Here is a 16,416-nt window from a genome sequence, read left to right as displayed (position 1 = left end):
GGCCCCACTCCTCCCCAGTCCGAGAGGGACGGCAACTGCTGAGCTCTCCCTCCATTTACCCTTCCCAACAGGGGATTGTCTCAGTCTTGCTCTGCAACAACAGCGGACCCTCGCACAGGTCAGGGGTCCTGGAGCGTGGCAGCAGATTGCTGTGCAAACGGCTGCGTAGAGATGGGGAAACTGAGGCACCCGGCCAGGAAATGCTGCGGTGGGGATACGGGCAACCCATGGCTGCATGGCTCTGTCCTGAGCTGGCGGCCAGACCTCCGAGCCCCTGGCAATCCTAGGAGGGCTGTCTGAGGGCCGCAGGTCCCCCGTCTGTTTGGCAAAGGGGGTTTTGACCTACTTGCAGAGAAGCCTTCTCTCCCGGGTGCCCCTGCTCTGCCCTTCCCACGGCCCCAGAGCCCACCCAGGTGGGAATTGCTTCCCACGGGCCCCTCCAAAGGCTCCCTCTCAAAGGCAGCCTCGGCTGCAGGCTGCCTGGACGGGAAAAAAAAGCACAAGCGGGCACTCGGAGCGGCTCAGGCCAGGCTGAGGGGAGGGGGCTGGTAGGGAGACCCCTCCTGCAGGGAGAGCCCCCCCCGCAGAGCACCCCCACCAGCACAGGGACGCACACGCAGCGTGAGGCCTGCAGCCCACCCAACTGCAGGGCTCTGCGGCAGGTGCTCAGCCACGAGGTACGGGCACCCCGGACCCGGACCCGGCCCCCGGGCCGTCCCACCCCCCCCCCAGTGCCCCCCTTCGGCCCCCCCAGGGCAGGCGGCGGCCCCTTTAAGCGCCGAGCTGCCCCCGCCCCGCCCGCCGGCCCCTTCCCCCTTTCTATTTTTTTATGAATGAAAAACGGCCTCGGCGGGGCCACGCAAATCGCGCCGCGCCCATTGGCTGCCGCGCGCCCCTCCCACCCCGCCGGCCTCAATGGGGCCCTGGGAGCGGCGCGGGGGCGGGCTCTCGGCCGCGCTCCGGCCAATCGGCGGGCGAGGAGGCCGGGGCGGCGGCGCCCCATTGGGCGGTGCCGAGGGTAAACAAGCGGCGCTGGGCGGGGCGCGGCGGGGGCCGCTCGCTCGGGGGCTGGGGGCCGGCGCAGAGCGGCAGCGCGGTGCCCGGTGCCCGGGCGAGGAGTGGCGCTTCCCGAGGCTCATCCCGGCCCCGGCCCCGGCCCCGGCCCCGGCCCCGGCCCCGGCCCCGGCCCCGGCCCCGCCTGCAGCGGGTGAGCCCACGACGGCCCGTGCAGCTCCGCGGGGCCCGGCGCGGGGCGGGGGCGGTGTTTATGAATGGCGCGGGGTGAATGGCGGGGGGCGCGCGCCAGCGAGGGGAGGAGGGGGAGGAGGCGGGGGGGGGGGGGAGGAGGAGGAGGAGGAGGAGGAGGAAGGAGGGGGCGGAGTTTATGAATGGGGCGGCGTGGGAACGGGCCCGGCTGCGGCGCGGCCCTGCAGCGCCGAGCACCGGCGGGGCCGGGGGGGGGGCCAACGGGGGAGCGGCGGCGGCGGCGGAGCCGGGAGCTCGGGGCCAACGGGAGCTCGGGGCCGCCCTGCCCGCGGCGCGTGATGTCACGGCCGTCTCTATAGAAATCCGGTGACATCACGCAGCGGGGGGCTACGGCGGGCCCGCACCGGCCCCCGGCCAGCCCTGGGGGCGGCAAAGCTCGGGGACGGGTCCTGAGATCTCCGCTTCCCGCCCCCCCCCTCCTTACCCCGCAGACTCGCACCTGCCGGAGCCCAGGCGGGAGCCCCCTTCCCGGGCTGGTGTCGATGCTGAGCGTGCCGGGGGCACTGTCCGCCTGCCCCGCACCATGGATGGCTTCTACGACCAGCAGGTTCCCTTCATGGGCCCCGGGGTAAGTTTGCCCCATGCCCCCCTCCCCGGTCCCTGGGGGCTCCCGTGGCTGCCCCCCGCCCCCCCGGGCTGCTCACGCCCTCGTCCTTGCAGAAGTCGTGCACCGAGGAGGGCCGAGGCCGGCTGGGGTCCGACAGGAAAAGGAAGTTTTTGGAGACCGACCTGGCCCACGACTCGGAAGGTGAGCAGGGCTGCCCGCGGGTCCCTGTGCCCTCACTGGGTCCTTACGAGACAGCTCTCCTTGGGCTTGTTGGCTTAGAGAGATAATTCCGCAAATAGCGGCCGTTTTATTTATTTTTCTGTCGAGTGCCTAAGTCTTTCACTCTGTTCCAGAGCTCTTCCAGGATCTCAGCCAGCTCCAAGAGGCCTGGCTAGCTGAAGGCAAGTCTTCACCTCCGCCTTTTGCCGTGTAAAATCTCTGCACGAGCATTTTTTGAGAACTGAAAGTGCTATAAAACCTTTATTTTTTTATTTTTTTAGCTCAGGTCCCCGACGACGAACAATTTGTCCCCGATTTCCAGTCTGACAACTGTAAGTACTGGTTATGGCTTTTGTTCTCGGGGGTGGAAGCGTTGAGCTGCCTGTGCAAAACATCGTGCTTGCTTTGGGGTCGCTTCCTTGGGGAGCGGCTGCTGCCGAATCTGAAACCCTGAAGCTCTCTGCCTCTGGGGAGAAAGCACGTGTGTGTCTGTGCTGCTTGGGCTCGTGAAGACAAGGCTCGCAGTGCCCTGCATCTCATAACGGGGAAAACTATAGCCAACCGCACGGAAATATCTCTAACTGATCTCTGGGCTCCTCCGAGACTCGCTGCTTGTTCCTAGTAACGCTGATTTGCTTATAAATGCTGCTTTTCCTTTTCAAGTGGATGGGAGAGCCCGTGCTGGGCTTGTTGGTTAGCCACAATCTCTGCAGTTTCTGGAGCTTTTTGCAGTCCTGGCCTAGTGCTGTTGGCAAGAGCAGACCTGAGCGGTGAAACTTGAGCTGCTTTAAGCAGCATTAATCTCTGGCAAGCAAGCACGTTTAAAAAAGGAGGCCAGTGAAAATGCAGTCCCTCTTGAATTGCATAATAGAGAGCGAGCTTTTTCCTAGTCGTGGTTCATTGCCCAAACCAGTCAGCGGCCAGGGCAGGGGCTGGTGTGCAGTTAATGGTGTGTCGGGCTTGCAGCAGGCTCGGTGCCGACAGTCCTGGCACTGAAGGCTTGGGGGGGGTCAGGATGTGTTCAGTTGTTACCTGGGGAGCAGAAGTAGCAGCCTAGTGTTCCTAGCTGCCTTCTGCTGCTGAACCAGACAGCCGCAGAACTTAAAGGAAATCAAATTTAGCCTGCAGTCGAACAGATTTCTCATTCCAGCTTTGTCACAGCATGCAGCAGAGTATCTTATACTACAGTAAACGCATGTTAATTATTGCCCTTTGATTACTTCTGAGTGGGAAGCTTGCCATTAAACTGTTCCAGACAGCCCAAGTTTCAGATGCGCTTCCCCCCCCCCACCCCCCATTTCTCCCCTGAGATAAAAGGCAAGCCCGGAGTCAGAAACGCGGCTCGCTGTTGACATCCTGGTGCAGCCCGTCAGCTCTTGCTCGGAGCAGTGCAAACTGCAGCGTGCGTGGGAGGGCGGCTCGGAGAGCTGGAGCTGTTTCCAGTGCCTTTTGGCAGTCTCTTGTTTCCTTGTAACCTGAAGAGCTCAGAGAGAGGAGACAAACTTTTCTGGGCGATGCAGGGAGGAAAAAGCATTTGGTCGAGGCTTTTAAACGTTCTTTTAACCTGCTCGGCCTCTGCAGCCCCCGTGTTGAAATGATGTTGTCGCTTGGAAGGCGATGTCCCTGCGTGACTTCACACTCCGATAACCTTCCTGAACTCTCCTGGGGAGATAAAGCAGAGGTTTCCCTCACTGTCGGGCTGGGGGATTTTTTCTCCAGCGTTTGGCCGGGGGACTTCGGCTGAGTGCTCCTGCACACAGAGACTTGTGGGGCTCGGCAGCAGCTCCTGGGGGGCATGGTGGTGCTCTGTCCGCAAGACAGGGAGCCCAGCTCCTCCGTCGAGTCCCCGACCAGCGCTGCAGCTCAGGGGGTGACCGTGAGGGACAGGTCCCGCTCAGCTCTGAGCCTATGGCCCACGTGTGCTGGGCCAGGTACCGGCGGCGCTCCGAGCTGCAGCACTGCTCTCGCCCTGCCGAACCCCCACGTAGCGCGCTGGCTGCCTGCTCGCAGGTTGGGGCTTTCTGCAGGAACGGGCTCGGAGCTGGGGTTTGGCACCAACGCACGCACGGGTGGCAGGCAGCATATCGTCGCCTGCAGCCCCTTGTGCTGGGGAAAAAACCTGTCCATGGGGACGGGGAAAGCAGGGCTCCTCTGAATAAAGTGTGTGTTGCCTTCGGTGCCCTTGGTGGAGCCGCGAGAGGCTGGATTTGGTGCTTTTTAAGCCACCCAGGAGATAAGGGACTCCCCAGAGCTGCCCTTTGGGTTCTGGGGCATCCAGGCGGAGGGGCAGCTCCCGTTCCTGGTGGGGCAATTTCCCTGGTGGGGACAGGCACAGCGCTGGAGAAGCAGACCCTCCTGCAAGGATGAGCAAGCTGTGCGTGCCACCCACCTCCCTGGCCAGGTGTAGGTAGGGGCTGGCATGCAGGCTAACACAGCCTGTGTCCCTTGTCCTCTGTCCTGTGTCCCTTGTCCTCATGCCCTGGCAAGAAGAATATGTGCATAGTGTGGTATCTTGATCAGTTGTTAAAATAATCAGGGAGAGATAGGATTGTGCTGTGGAAAGCAAGCATTGAGAGGCTTTATTTTTTTTTTTTCCCCTGCAGACGCAAGGTGTGAAGGTCCTGAGGGGTGTCCCTAGTTTTCCTGGGGGGAGAGGTTGGTCCCTGGGGACTTTTGTCCCCCTGCAGGGATGGTTTGTAGCTAAAGTGGTGAGCAGGGCGTGGAGTGGGTTTTCGTACACGCCGAAATTAAAGAAGGAGGCTTGTTTCCGAGGAAGGATTGTTTAAACAAAGGAAAGCAGGAGCGCAGCTTCTATTTCTGGCTCCTCTCCTGGCGTGACCTTGGGTGCGTCCTGCTCCAGCGGTGCCTGGCGCGGTGGGACAGAGGGGCTGGCGGAGAGCTCGGTGCCCACGGCGATGGCCGGAGTGGGTGTCGAGGTCCCCGAGCTGGTGGCCGTGCTGGGAGTGGGGCTTCGGTCACTTCCCATCTCCGTGGGCAGCGGGTGCTAGCAGCAGCAGAGCTGCTGTCCTCGAAGCTCACCGTCTGCCATCCAAATCGGGGCTCAAGGCTCAGAGCCCTGGCAGCCCCGAACAGCTTTGGGGTGTCCCCTCCACATGACCAAGTCCCGGAATGGGTGAACCTCCGAGCCGCTCCCTCCGTTAGGTTTTTTAGCTTTTAATTACAGCGAGGAGCAGAGGAACGAAGAGGTTCAGAGCGCTTGTGCTCCTGCCGTGCCTTTGCGGCACCGGGTGCTGGCGCAGGGCGTACCTTTCCCACTCAGCACTCAGAAAACCGAAGTCAGTCACGGCACGTTCTTCCTTGCCAGCAGGGAACCAAAACTCAGATACCACACCCCGTGGGCTGCTTGGGCTCTGGGGCAGGAGAGCAGCGCCTGGCGGGGCCGGGGACCCAAAGGCAGCTCGGTGCAAGCCGTGGCCGAGTGACGCTTTCCCCGAGCGGCCGCCCGCGTTTATTTTGTCTTTCTCCTCGTTCCCCGCTCTCGCCGAAGGGCGTTCCGGCCCCAGCGCCTTGCACAATCGCCTGGGCTTTGAATGAACTTGGCGGAAAGGCAGCATGGTGAGGAGCGCGAGCCAGCCCCGCGGTGTTTGTGTAAGGAATCCAAACGTTGCACAAAGTCCGGGCTGCGCGGCGCAGCCAGCTGGTCTCTGTTATGATCTGAAGGATCGTTTCCCTTTTCTTGAATGGCAGCGCTAAGCTCTGGGGAAATTTTTCTTTCTTTCTGTCTTTTTTTTTTTTCCCCAACCGCATGAATGGAGCGCTCCAAATTGTTTGTGAATGGAGGGTGGTGCCTGCTCGGAGAGGTTTTTTTTTTTTTTTTTTCTTCAATGAATAACCAGACCCCATTGTGCGGCTGGCGGAAAAACAACCCTGCTCGAACAACACGGAGACTGTTAGGGAGAAACATGCCCGCGATAGGCGGCTGGAGCCCTTCCAAAGCAAGTTTCCCCTCTGCTTTCCCGTGCCTCGCGGGGTGCCTGGGCTTCGCAGCCTCTGCGCTGGCCCCCGCTAACACTGGAAATGCTCGGGAGCAGCCCGGCCTCGCTCCTGGGGAGGGGCTGGGGGGGGAAAAATCTGTCTCCCGGGGGGGGTTCCAGGGAGCGTAGGGGCTGTGCTCGCTCAGCCTGGGCTTCGTGTTTCAAATACTCCCTGGAGTTTTTTATGCCCTTGGTACCAGCTGTGCTGGGCTGCTTGGGGGGGGGCTGGGGGGGATCAGCAGCTCTTTAAAGGTTTTGACAAATTAGGGGAGCAGCTAATTACCTGGCAAGCTGTGAACAGTTGTCCTGGAGCTATTCGCTCCTCTCTGGCGTAACTGGGCTGTGTTTAGACTTCTCACGAAGCTAATACTCTACTTCCGATTGGTCTTGGCTCTCCGGTTCAGGCATGGTTTAGGTAAAGATCTCGGCCACGCTTTCCCTTTCCTAGAGTGTCCGATTTTAGATTAAAGAGGTTAAGCATATATTGCCCCATTTAAAAAGCGTATATATAGGGAGCGGGCCTGGCGGTGCTGTGGGAGGAGATGTCTTGGAGTTTAACAGCCCATTTGCCCCTCGGACTCGTAACACCATGTCTCTCCTCCCCTGTCCCCTGGTGGTCCTGGGCTGTGTCCCCTTGGTGACGAGGCTGCGCCCAGGAGATGTGGGGCTGCCAGCTGGCTGCTTGCCGCTCCTCGCCACAGCTCTGCCCCGCTAGTTTGGAGCCAAGAGAGCTTGTGCCAGCTTTCCCTGCCTGCATCTCCCACTCAAACCATGGAGCTACCGAAGGTGCCGGTGGGAACAGAGCTTGTGCTCGTTGCAGACACAGTGTGCAGCGGCTGAGGGGACAGGCAGAGGGCAGCGTGACGCTGCACTGCCAGGCTCATCGCCCCTCGCGGGAGGGGTTTGGGTCTGGATGCCCTTGCTGTGGGGTTTGTGTGCTGGCGGCACCTCTGCCCTCCCTGCCATCATGGCTTGGTCTGCTGGCACATATGGGCCAGGAGGACGGACCTGCAGGGCCTCCAGCCTGTTGTGGTTGTCTGATGCTCCCGGCCCCGGGGCTGTGCTGCCTCAGGGGGGCATCGCCACCTGAACCCCCAGCACCCAAGAGGATGCTCCCCAGGGCTGGCAGCACCCATCGCCTGCTCCCGCGCTGGGTCAGAATCCGTGGCGGTGGAGCCAGGGCCGGGAACACACGGTGACCTTGTCCTCCTCCTCTTCCTCCTCCTCCTCCTCTCTCTCGTTCCAGTAGTCCTGCACGCCCCACCTCCGGCCAAGATCAAGCGGGAGCTGCACAGCCCTTCCTCGGAGCTGTCGGCCTGCAGCCACGAGCAGGCTCTCTGTGCCAGCTATGGAGACAAGTGCCTCTACAACTGCTGGTAGGTCGCCGGAGGCGAAACCCCTCCAGGCAGCACAGGCTGCTTCTGGCACCCTCTCAGAAGCCCAGCAGATGGGGCCGGGTGGCAGGGAGCATCCCATCGGCGTGTGCCCCCCACAGCACTGGATGTCTGCACTGGAGCCGGCAGGAATTTGGGGACCCCTGTGGCACTGAGGACAGAGGGGGAGCCCCTTCTGGGTGGTCAAGCTATGGGTGCTGGGAGGGTGAGGGCTGTACTGCGGTTCCCTCGGGGATGCCACCCATCCGGCCGCGTTAGCTTTATCTTGGAGCCACCAGCACCATCGTCACCGCCCCCTCTTGCCCCCTGCAGTGCCTACGACAGGAAGCCCCCCGCTGGGTTCAAGCCATTAACGCCGCCCGCCACGCCGGTGTCCCCCACGCAGCCAGGATCCTCCCTGCCGGCCCCGGCGGTGCAGGCGGCTGCCCATGGCGCCCCAGCGGCCCCGCTCCGCAGCGCTGTGCCCGCCCCGCGCCCGCTGCACGAGCAGAGGCAGCAAACCTTTGCGGTGCCGCGGCCGCCTCACCAGCCCATGCACATGCCAAAGATGATGTCGGAAAACCAATACCCCGCAGAGCACAGGTAAGGATCGGCGGCCTTCCAGCTGTGGGGGGGGAGGCGGGGCACTCGTCCCCTCGTCCCCTTGCACTTTGCTGGGGTTGCAGTGTTTTGGGGCTCCTAGGAACCGGTGCCACGGGGCTGGGGTACAGCCGTCGCGCTGGTGCAGTGTGTGCGAGGTGCTCCGCACTGGGATGTGGCTGAAGAGCAAAGAGCTGCTGTACCAGCAGCCCAGGGCACAGGCTGTGAATCCTCCTGCTGAGACCTCCTGGCCCCCCGGTGGACTGGCTGGCTCGGCGTGCTGAGCCATATTAGGATTTTGGGTGCCATCTTGGTGCAGGGGATTTCTTTTAATTCTTGCTCCCACCCTGGCTGGCACTGTGGCCCCTCACCCTCATCAGCCAGCTGCAGGACGGGTGTCATGTTGCCCTTGGGGTGATTTGGAGAGGGGAGAGGAGGATTTAGAGGCTGCAAGGGAGACACCCTGCTTCTCCCTTCCTCATCAAGCTCTGGCTTCATCCTGTGGCAGCGCCATCGGGGTGTCCCCTTGGGGCACGCAGTGGGCGCCCAGGACGCGCATCCCTCCCCAAGCAAAGGGGGGCAGCAGCTGGCCCCGGCACAGAGCTCGGCTCCGGGCGACCTTCGAGCTATGCGGGGGGCTGGCCGTGACCCATCTGGAAGCGCCATACCATCACGGGGCTTGGGTTTCACTCAGGAAGGGCAGGGGGACGCGGGTCGGAAATGGAGTAATCCCAGCCCGTCAGCTGGGGGGGATCTGGTTACAAAGCCAAATGGCGTGCGGCGGCCCCGAAAGGACCGGGCGCGCGGAGATCGCCTTTCAAGGTGCTGGGCCGGGCAGGGGACGCGGCAGCAGCACCCCCTCGGGATGGTCCCGTACCCCGTGGTAGCACAGAGCCTGGGCGGAGGGCACCGGTGCCTCTGGCTGAAAATAGTGCTCCCACCGCCCCGCGCGAGGTTTAATCCCAGCAGATTAGCGGCCAGCTGGCTCTGCGGCGCTGCGCAGGGGATTTGGCTTTGCATAAGAGCCTGCATGGCTGCAGCGTCCTCGGGCCCCGCGCGGCTCTGCCTCACCGTGGTGCCGCCCCACTGCCTCCGGGCTGGGTTTATTTCTAATTAACGGGGGTTTGTTTTTGTTTCCCGTGCTTTTATCCAAGCATCCAAGCGTTATCTGAGGGGTGCTCTGTGTGTTGGGGGTGGCCCCTGCGCCTTCCTGCTCACCCAGCTGAGGGTCCCCATCCCTCGGCTGGGGAACCCATGGCACTGCTGCGTGATGCCCCCGTCCCAGACGGGTGTCCCACTGGCCGAGCCATCAGCAGCTGCCCCACACACCCCAGGTGCCCCTGTGGTGCCCGCCGCCACCCCTCTGTGATGCCGTGTCCCTTTTCCCCCCCAGGTTTCAGAGGCAGATGTCTGAGCCCTGCCACCCCTTCCCACCGCAGCCTGCCGTCCCCGGGGACGGCCGCCCCGTCTACCACCGGCAGCTGTCGGAGCCCGTCGGCCCTGCCACCCCCCACCCCGCTCAGGGATTCAAGCAGGAGTACCACGACCCGCTCTATGAGCACGCCGGCCCCAGCCTGCCTGCCCCCCCCGGGCACAGCTTCCAGTCCCCCATGGGCATCAAGCAGGAGCCCAGGGACTACTGCATCGACTCAGGTGGGTGGCAAGTGGGTCGGGCTGTGACGTTGGATCTGTGCGCCGTGCAGGCAGGGAACAGCAGTGCTGTAGGGTTGTCTTTTTTATTTTTCCCCCTCTTTTCTTTAAAAGGGAGGGGGCGATGCAGGCATTCCCCAAATGCTGCACGCTGTGACTGTGCGCTCCGTGCTGCAGCAGGGGGTTGTCCCCAGGGCCTGTGCCCACCCTGCTGCAGTTTCTGGTGGCTGGTGCTGAACCCCACGAGCATCACGGAAAATCCTCTAAGCGCCTTAGGGCCTAAAAATACTGTGACCTCAGGCTGGCGGGAGGTGGTTCGGTGCAGCCGAGCAGATGGCAGGGGAGGAAGGCAGACAGAAACCTTGCGCTGCTCATGGGCTCTTGCTGCCTCCCTTAGCACATGCCCCAAATAATTTGGTGGAAACGTGCGCTGATGTGGACTGTGTCACCCATGGTTGCTCAAGTGCCCCCCGCCCCTGTAAATTATACTGGTTTCTCCCCAAAGATAGGCATGAGGTGGCACAAGGCAGTCTGGGGAGGGACAGGATGCCCAGGAGAGAAGGTGCTGTGAGGCTTACCACTGCCTTTTCCTCCCTTGCAGAAGTGCCTAACTGCCAGTCCTCGTACATGAGGGGGGGCATCTTCCCCAGCAGCCATGACGGTGAGTGTGCCTCCTGGCTCGGGGCTGAGAACTTCGGGGTGGGTCACATCGCCGTGTCCCTCCCCATCCCTCCATCCTGTCCCTTGCAAGGGCCTTGGCAGGGTCTCTCTGTGCCCAGGGTTTTCGGGTTTTCCTTGTGCCAAGCCCCTCCCCACAGGCAGGGATGGGAGTGGGGTGAGGGCTCGCTCGGCTCCTGGGGGCCGCGTTCTGTTGCATCCCCTGGTGCAGGCCAAGCATGGGCTCTGTCTCCGGGGCTGATTCAGAGCTGAGAAAGGTTCGTGGCCACCCAGTAGCTAAGGACAGGTCCCCAGCAGTGCTGGCAGACCCCGTGGTTCCTCTCCCACCACCCAATCAGGTCTGGCAGAGCCACGGGACACCCCAAAAATACCGGGAGCACCATGTCACCTGTGAGGGACATGATCCACCTCGCGCCCTGGCACCGGGAGTGCGCTGTGAGGGCATGGCAGCAACGCGCCGCCCCGTGTAATCCGGGATAACATGCCCAATATAGCTGCTAAGAGGGTTTTGGTTATTCCAGCTCCTTGGGGTTAGGGGAGGACAGATCTGTGCTGCACTCAGCTAGCCGGACATGGCAACGAAGCCGACGGCGTGGCCAGAAATAACCGCGGAGGGGGCAGCTCCCAGCCCTGGGACGCCGGGTCTCTGAGCTGGCTTGGGCCCAGCCAGGTGTCGTGAGGATGGGGCAGGGGCCCCATGCTAATGGGAGGGCTCTTTCCCCTAGGATTTTCGTATGAAAAGGACACACGATTGTACTTCGATGACACGTGTGTGGTACCGGAGAGACTGGAGGGTAAGCAGCCAGCCAAGGGGTGGCGGGGGCAGGCTCCGCACCCAGGGGTGCCCACACAGGAGCCGCTGGGTGCAGAGGCCGCTCAGCGTCACTGCTGTGCCCTGGCAGTGCCTCTCCCGGCCCCCCGGCCCGGTCGTGCCTGTGGGGCTGAGCGTGTCCCCGTGTCCCGGGGCTGAGCCAGCCGTCTCGCTGTGGGCAGGTAAGGTGAAGCAGGAGCCCACCCTGTACCGCGAGGGCCCTCCCTACCAGCGGCGGGGGTCCCTGCAGCTCTGGCAGTTCCTCGTCACGCTCCTGGATGACCCCGCCAACGCTCACTTCATCGCCTGGACCGGCCGCGGCATGGAGTTCAAGCTGATCGAGCCCGAGGAGGTATGGGGCGTGTGGGGGGTGGGGGGCAGCCCCTTCCCCGCCCGCGGGTGATGCAGAGGAAGAAGCTGTTTGGGAAGCAATTGAAAGCAGCTGCGGCACCGAGCCGCTCGCTGTGGGTAATTACCCGTAATGTCTGTTACGCCGTGCATGGAAATTGTGGTGGTGAAGCAGTTTTTCTGGCAGGCTCCCCCCAATCAAACGTCTTTTGATTTGGCCTCTGGTTCTGTGCCGGCTGCGTCGTGGCAGCCGGAACCGCCCGAGTGCCCCTCGCGTCTGTCACCTGCGGGCTGGGCTCAGAGGGGCCAGGGTGAGGCTGTGCCCTGGCTCCGGGCCCTGAGCAGCGTCCTGGGGCGGGCAGAGCCTGTGGGGGTTTGGTTTTCGGGGGGGACCTGTGCCCAGACACGGGCTGGAGCTGTCACGGCTGCAGCCTTTTGCTCTCCAGGTGGCGCGGCGCTGGGGTATCCAGAAGAACCGTCCGGCCATGAACTACGACAAGCTGAGCCGCTCCCTGCGCTACTACTACGAGAAGGGCATCATGCAGAAGGCAAGTGGCCCCGTGCCCACCCGGGGGTGGCCATCCCCAGCATCACCCCCCTGTCCTGGCCTGCCACAGGAGGGGCAATGCCAGTACCAGCCTGGCCCAGCCTCTCGTTCCTGGCCTCTGACGCTCGTTCTGCTTGCAGGTGGCTGGCGAGCGGTATGTCTACAAGTTCGTGTGCGACCCCGACGCCCTCTTCTCTATGGCCTACCCCGACAATCAGCGCCCCTTCCTGAAAGCGGAGCCCGACTGCCACGTGAACGAGGAGGACACGCTGCCGCTGACGCACTTCGAGGACAGCCCCGCGTACCTCCTGGAGGTGGATCACTGCGGCGGCCTTCCCTACGCGGAGGGCTTCGCCTACTGACTTGGCCGGCCGGCACAGCGATGAGCACTAGCACCTCCGGTTTGGGCAAATAAGGGCAATGGTTTTGTAAAGAATACTTTTTGCCATTTCTTATATAAAAAAAAAAAAAAGGAGATGAAACGCGTGTGCACACACACAAACTGGCCTTTACCTGTAAGCGCAATTGGAGGAACCTAAAAGCCCCGGTGTGTGTCAGCGCTGAGTCCACAACCTTACTGTCCAAGGGCTAGTGCGTAGGACTGCCCGTGGCTGGCACCTCCCGCCAGGCATCCCAGAGGTGTTTTGGGGAGAGGGGAGCTAAACACCAGGTCTCTGACTCAGGCCACGTTTCTCATGAGCAAGCGACGGCCGATGGCTTCAGCAGCGCCCGTGAGACTGGTCTAGACGGTGTGACTGTGTAGCGAATTGTCACGACAATCTGCTTTGCATCGATCACAATATGCGTAGCTGCCTTGTGTGTTGGAAAGGGCTTCGATTTGCACAGGCGAGGGGTGTCTGGGGGGGCTCGGGCCGGGGGTGCACCGTGCCCGTGCCCCAGGGCTGATGTGCATGGTGTCCCACCCCGAGCTGGAGCAGCCTTCTGCCTTCTTCCTGGACAACACCTCCCCGCCCCACCTCATTCCCCTCGAGTGTTGCTCTCCAATGTAACAGTCCCTTAGCCTGCCCCCCCTCTTTCCCATGTCCCCCCTCAATTCTCTTCCCCAGCTCAGGCTCTGTGCGATGGGTTTAATTTCAGAGGAGGAGACCATGACACTATCCTCCTCCCCTTTTTTTTTTTTTTTGGAATGTTTTAGGAAAAAAAAAAAAAGAATTTCTAAACTTTTTTTCTGTAGATTTTTTTTGTATTTTAAGGCAAAGCTATTTTCTGCAGCCCTGCTGCTGTGCCCTGGGGCAGCTGGCAGTGCATGGGGAGCTACCCCGGCTGCCCCCAGCTGTGCACGTGCCCCCGCGGCATTGAAGTTTCTGGTCCACTCCATTTCACTGCTTGAGTCCTTGCTCCTGGGGGGTCCAAGACTGAAAGGGCAAGAGCTCAGCCTCGTTCCCTTCTGAGCACAGTGGGGCTGGGCTGTGGTCCCCCCCTACCCAATGCAGCTCCCCACACTCCTCCACCTCTCATATACACGTAACCCCACCAGCTACATGTTTTTGTTGTAAATGCTGTATAGGAATTTTTTTCTCTTCCTTAGTTAGCTTTGGATTTTTTTTTTTTGGACTGAATCATTCTTTTTTTTTTTTTTTTGGGGAAGTATGAAGATTAACTCCCGGTAGGCTTGGTTGCTATCCCTGTGATGTACAAGTGGCCCGTGCCATCGGGAAACATTGGATCGCAGGAACCGCACCTTGGGGACAGCTGTAAGCATTTGCTCAGTGTGGCAGGTCTACGGTGCAGGAAGGGGTTAATCTGAGGACTGATTTCAAATAACCTTTACTTGAGCAGGGCTATGTATCTCCTGCAAAGCTGCATTACGTTCTGTACTGTGTACAATAAAGGATCTTGCTTTCTGTTCCTCCTGTTTGCCAGGGCTGCGCTTGGTATGCGCCGTGGGCTGGTGGCAGGGCCACCGCTGCTGGGAGGACTGGGGCTTCCCAGGGAGGGGGGAAAAGGATGGGTGGGCTTCTCCACCTGCTTTTGAGGAAGTCACATGTGGGGGCTGTGTGTGAGGCCACTGGGACCACTTGGAGGTGCACAGGGGACGAGGGCTGAAGCCCCCATGCCTGGCTCTCCTGCCCCATCCTCATCTCCAGGGCTCATAGCACCTTCACAAAGCCATGTCCAGCTAGGGGATCTGCTTGAGCTAGGCCAGTTTCTCCCCTGTGGGCACTGATTTAATACAGCCTGCTCCTGAGCACTGCCACAGGGGAGGTAGGGCAGTGTCTGTCCCCTTTGCTCACACCCGGAAACCTGAGACCCCACCAAGGGCACCAGGAGCCAGAGTACAGCTCTCTGTGCTTCTCCTTGGGCTTTTAGCAGCTGGCAAGCTGAGTAAGCTGCTCCATGTAAATCAAACCTGAGGCCTCTTGTTTGTCACCCGAGGACTGGGATTTGTGGTTTGCGTGGGTGCTGCAGGGCACGATGCCTCCCCCGTGTCATCCATGCATAAAGCCACGTCTCCCACCGCTGGCTGAGGTGGCCCTGAGCTGACCAAAGTTAGCCAGCGAAACCAATGCAACCTGCACGAAGCCTTCCACTGAGTTAAATGGGCTGCTTAGTCCCTGAAGGCACCTCCTCATGCTGCCTGGAGAGCCCCGTGGCACTAGCCTTGGTGTTTCGGCATGCAAGCGCACTGTGGGATCCTCCATGTGATGCTCAGCTGCAGCCATCCGGACATGGGGAGACAGCCCAGAGGGAAGGAGCATCGGGAGGGCTTTTAGTCCAAGCTGCTAAATCAGCTCTAATGTCAAAGTGGGCTGCTCCATGCTTCAGACAATGAGGGTGGGAAGGTGCAGGGCCGAGCTCCCTTCAGAGCCCCCCCACCTGCCTGGGGTCTGGTACACATCCCCCTCCCATCACCAGCAGGCTGAGCCCCCTCCTGGAGGAGGCATTTGGCCACAAGGACCTGGGCAGGGGGGAATTTCTGTGTGCAGTACCCTTCCCTAAGGACACAGACGCCCACAGCGATGCACATGCTCTTTGCCGGGCTGTGGAAAGCCAGCCTCTTGCTGAAAATCTCAGCTCCAGACGCCGATGCCCAGTAATTGCATTTTAAGTGGGATTGCAGCAGACCGAGTGCTGGAGCTTGGGACAGAACAAGGGAAAACCAGGGCACGGGCAGCACTGCTGGCCGGGCAGCTGGGAAGCAGCTGGCCCCAGGAGGCAGGACCTCAACCCAGCAGCACAGTGAGCGAGTGAGTCCCACACGTGTCAGGATGTGACTACCAGGAAAGACTCCAGCGACTTCCCACTGCTTCAGCAGCACTGGACCAGCTGCAGGAAGGGGTGCACCCAGCACTGACAGTGGCGAGAGCACCGGGCTGCACCCCATGGCGCTGAAGTCCCAGGTGTAAACACACAGAGAAGTGCAGATTCCAGTTTTCCAAGCTGCTGCCCCATCACATCTCCTGCCGTGATCCCACAGCATCCCCAGCTATGTTCACCCCCAAGGCTTGCCCCAGTGCCTCGCAGCACCACCTGCCTCCTCCCACGGGGTAAGAGCTTGGTTTCACCAGGTAAATAGCTCAAAAGCTGCTCAGATATGAGGCACACGCTAATGAATTTTTGGAAAAGAGGGGACCATACAGGGGAGAGCATCACTACGGCCCTATGCACATCCATAATTTACTGCGTGCGTTTTTGCTCTCCCCATCTCTGATGGATATAGCTAGACTGGAATATGTTCAAAAAGCAATATGGAAAGCCAAAGGTCTGCAGTGTTTTTTATATAGGGGCATATAAATAGACTAGCACTTTTTTTTTTTTTTTTTTTTTTTGTGGCTCACGAGCTTCATATTTAATAGCCCATAATGGAGTTTTCCATCCCTTACTGGAAAAGCATTTGCAAGAAGCGTTTCTGCGCCCTGGGCAAGGCCTCAGGGGTAAGGTCCCCAGGGCAAGGTCCCCCCTAGGTGCTGTGCAGCCGGCAGCGGCTCTGCACCAGCCTGGAGGTGCACCGTGGCTTCAGCCAGCTCCGAGCCTGGCTTTGCAGCTCCCTGGCTTTGCAGCTCGGGCGTGCAGCTGCCTGCTGGTGGCCCTGCCCGGCGCCACATCCCCGGCAGCTCTTCTCTTCCCCAGCTCATCAAGCACTCGGTTTTAAAACGATTGGCTTCACTTGGCTTTTAAGCACCTGCAGCAAAGTGAGCGGCGGCACTTGAGAAGTCAACTTCAAGGTGAGGAGGTCTGGAAAAAAAAAAATCAACACAGCAATAATTTGAGTGAGGCGACTTGAGGAGCACCCTCCCCCAGGAGCATCCCCAGGGGTGAGGGACGCAGCTCCATTTGCATCGGTCTGGCACCACCTCGTGGATACCCATCCTCGGCTCCTGGCCCCCGTGGCACTGCGTGCACCCATAGCATAAAGTGAC

General features: G+C 61.0%; 1 protein-coding gene across 3 annotated transcripts; it reads left to right on the top strand.

The window, feature by feature from the left end:
• The first annotated feature begins 1,042 nt into the window (after positions 1 to 1,042).
• ETV5 (ETS variant transcription factor 5) lies at positions 1,043 to 13,904 on the top strand. 3 transcript variants are annotated; one of them, XM_083848703.1, is made up of 14 exons: positions 1,046 to 1,167; positions 1,198 to 1,207; positions 1,698 to 1,834; positions 1,927 to 2,014; positions 2,167 to 2,214; positions 2,314 to 2,364; positions 7,274 to 7,403; positions 7,734 to 8,003; positions 9,394 to 9,653; positions 10,252 to 10,311; positions 11,054 to 11,122; positions 11,322 to 11,491; positions 11,934 to 12,035; positions 12,175 to 13,904. In XM_083848703.1, the coding sequence occupies exons 3-14, from the start codon at positions 1,790 to 1,792 to the stop codon at positions 12,394 to 12,396; spliced, it is 1,515 nt and encodes a 504-aa protein (XP_083704829.1). In that variant the 5' UTR covers positions 1,046 to 1,167; positions 1,198 to 1,207; positions 1,698 to 1,789; the 3' UTR covers positions 12,397 to 13,904. The 3 variants fall into 3 exon arrangements, with proteins under 3 accessions (XP_083704828.1, XP_083704827.1, XP_083704829.1); XM_083848702.1 differs by having other exon boundaries at positions 1,043 to 1,207; positions 7,277 to 7,403; XM_083848701.1 differs by having other exon boundaries at positions 1,044 to 1,207.
• Positions 13,905 to 16,416: the final 2,512 nt, after the last annotated feature.

Source organism: Anser anser (assembly GCF_964211835.1).
Source record: "Anser anser genome assembly, chromosome: 9".
Lineage (NCBI taxonomy): Eukaryota > Metazoa > Chordata > Aves > Anseriformes > Anatidae > Anser > Anser anser.
This window is presented reverse-complemented; position numbering and strand designations above follow the sequence as displayed.

Excerpts from the sequence above, each read along its gene's own strand:
- ETV5 (XM_083848701.1), top strand. The coding sequence starts at position 1,790 with ATGGATGGCTTCTACGACCAGCAGGTTCCCTTCATGGGCCCCGGG. Across the intron at positions 2,215-2,313 it reads AGAGGCCTGGCTAGCTGAAG|CTCAGGTCCCCGACGACGAA; the intron begins GCAAGTCTTCAC and ends TTATTTTTTTAG. Across the intron at positions 11,492-11,933 it reads AGCTGATCGAGCCCGAGGAG|GTGGCGCGGCGCTGGGGTAT; the intron begins GTATGGGGCGTG and ends TTTGCTCTCCAG.